The sequence below is a fragment of the Tarenaya hassleriana genome, unplaced genomic scaffold (genome assembly GCF_000463585.1).
Source record: "Tarenaya hassleriana unplaced genomic scaffold, ASM46358v1 Cleome1976, whole genome shotgun sequence".
NCBI classification, from domain to species: domain Eukaryota; kingdom Viridiplantae; phylum Streptophyta; class Magnoliopsida; order Brassicales; family Cleomaceae; genus Tarenaya; species Tarenaya hassleriana.
In genome coordinates, this window is record NW_010965356.1 from 1 (window position 1) to 1,440 (window position 1,440).

Genomic DNA, 1,440 nt, shown 5'->3' on the forward strand with positions numbered 1-1,440 from the left:
TGGCATAGATCTGTCCAGTGGCATGCCTGAAGTATTTGTTTCCTTCCTCTCCAAATTTCCAATACTCGGGCTCATGGTACTTGACAGTCCTGGAAAAATTGGAAAAATCGATTAGCACTCTTGCAAGCTGAAACCTGAGTTTAAGTATTTGTGGAACTAGGAAAAATCCGAATGAAATTACTTTTGCGAAAGAACAGGCCCAGACTTCATGCACCCAATATAGACCCTCGGCTTTGAATGGTGATGGGCAAGAGTGGAAGCTAGCATACCTGAATCGAAAAAAGAGACGACACCATGTTTAGGTTTAGCTCTGTGTCCTAACAAAGCATCCATTTTTTGAATAAAAGTCCCAAGGAGATAAGAAGAAATGCTAGGAACAGGCTTTTTTTTTTACCAAGATTGACATGGACATCATCATCAACCTTGACATAGAACTCTGCATCCCACTTTGCAACTGCGGTGGAAAAGAAAATTTTGGTTTTTGCAGACAGTTCATGATACCCTTCAACATGCTCCTACAATAAATAAGAAAACACAGTAAAAATCAAGAATGCCGTCTACTTCCTGTGAAATATTACCGTTTCCTTACCAGCCGAAGGAAGTCTTTGTGTTGAGCATCTTCTGAATCAATAGCTCTATCCAAAATACTATTTGATGTTGCACTGCCAACAAATTTGTATACAGCTCAGGTTAGTCTGGATCGATTGAAAAACTATAGAATACACGAATGCTGTGAATATATATATATATATATACATGCTTAATGCACTTCCATAAAGCAACATACACACCCACTATGAGGTGATTGCTATGGAAGTTGACTACCAAGCATCTTACTTGAAAACATGCATCTCAAAGATCGTTGCATATATACATGAATCATAATGCAACATCTATGAGGAAGAGATCTAGCTCACCTGTGACCAATCATGAACTTGACGACGATGCCTTTCTCTCGTTCCAATTTTTCGAGCTTCTCCCCTGCCGTAAGTACAATAAAATTATTAGATTAGAGACAAGACATGGAAAACAGACAGATCAAGAAGTTAAATCAAAATTACAGTACCCTGAGGCATCCACGTCTCTCGAACTGAATCACGCCTCTTTCTACTGCTAAAAGCGGTATTAATCCCAATAACCATGAAAACTTTCTTCCTCCGGTTTCCTTCCGATTCAGAGGTTGTCCCTGAGCCATCTCCCGTCTCTTGAGAGCTCCGTGTTGCTGACAGCTCCATCTGACGCATAGAAACTGACTTGTCCAGTGACCCGTCCACCCTTCCCCACAGATGCAACAAAAGAGGATCAGACAAAGAATCATAATGAAACAAAATCAAGTTAAATCTACAAGGAATTCATCATCACTCACTGTATTGCTTCATGGGTTCGCAAAACCTCCTCCAGTGCACCTTTACCCCGTGTCTTTTTCTACATTAGATCAGA

General features: G+C 40.3%; 1 protein-coding gene across 1 annotated transcript; it reads right to left on the reverse strand.

Moving 5' to 3' along the window:
- Positions 1-4: 4 nt before the first annotated feature.
- LOC104811352 (beta-1,3-galactosyltransferase 7-like) lies at positions 5-1,419 on the reverse strand (the record flags this gene model as incomplete). The annotated part of the gene is made up of 7 exons (XM_010538014.2): positions 1,367-1,419; positions 1,067-1,275; positions 918-981; positions 590-662; positions 395-515; positions 182-269; positions 5-89 (listed from the first exon to the last, which is right to left on the reverse strand). Coding segments are annotated over exons 2-7 (609 nt in total), but the record flags the coding sequence as incomplete, so codon positions are not given.
- Between the last annotated feature and the right edge of the window lie 21 nt (positions 1,420-1,440).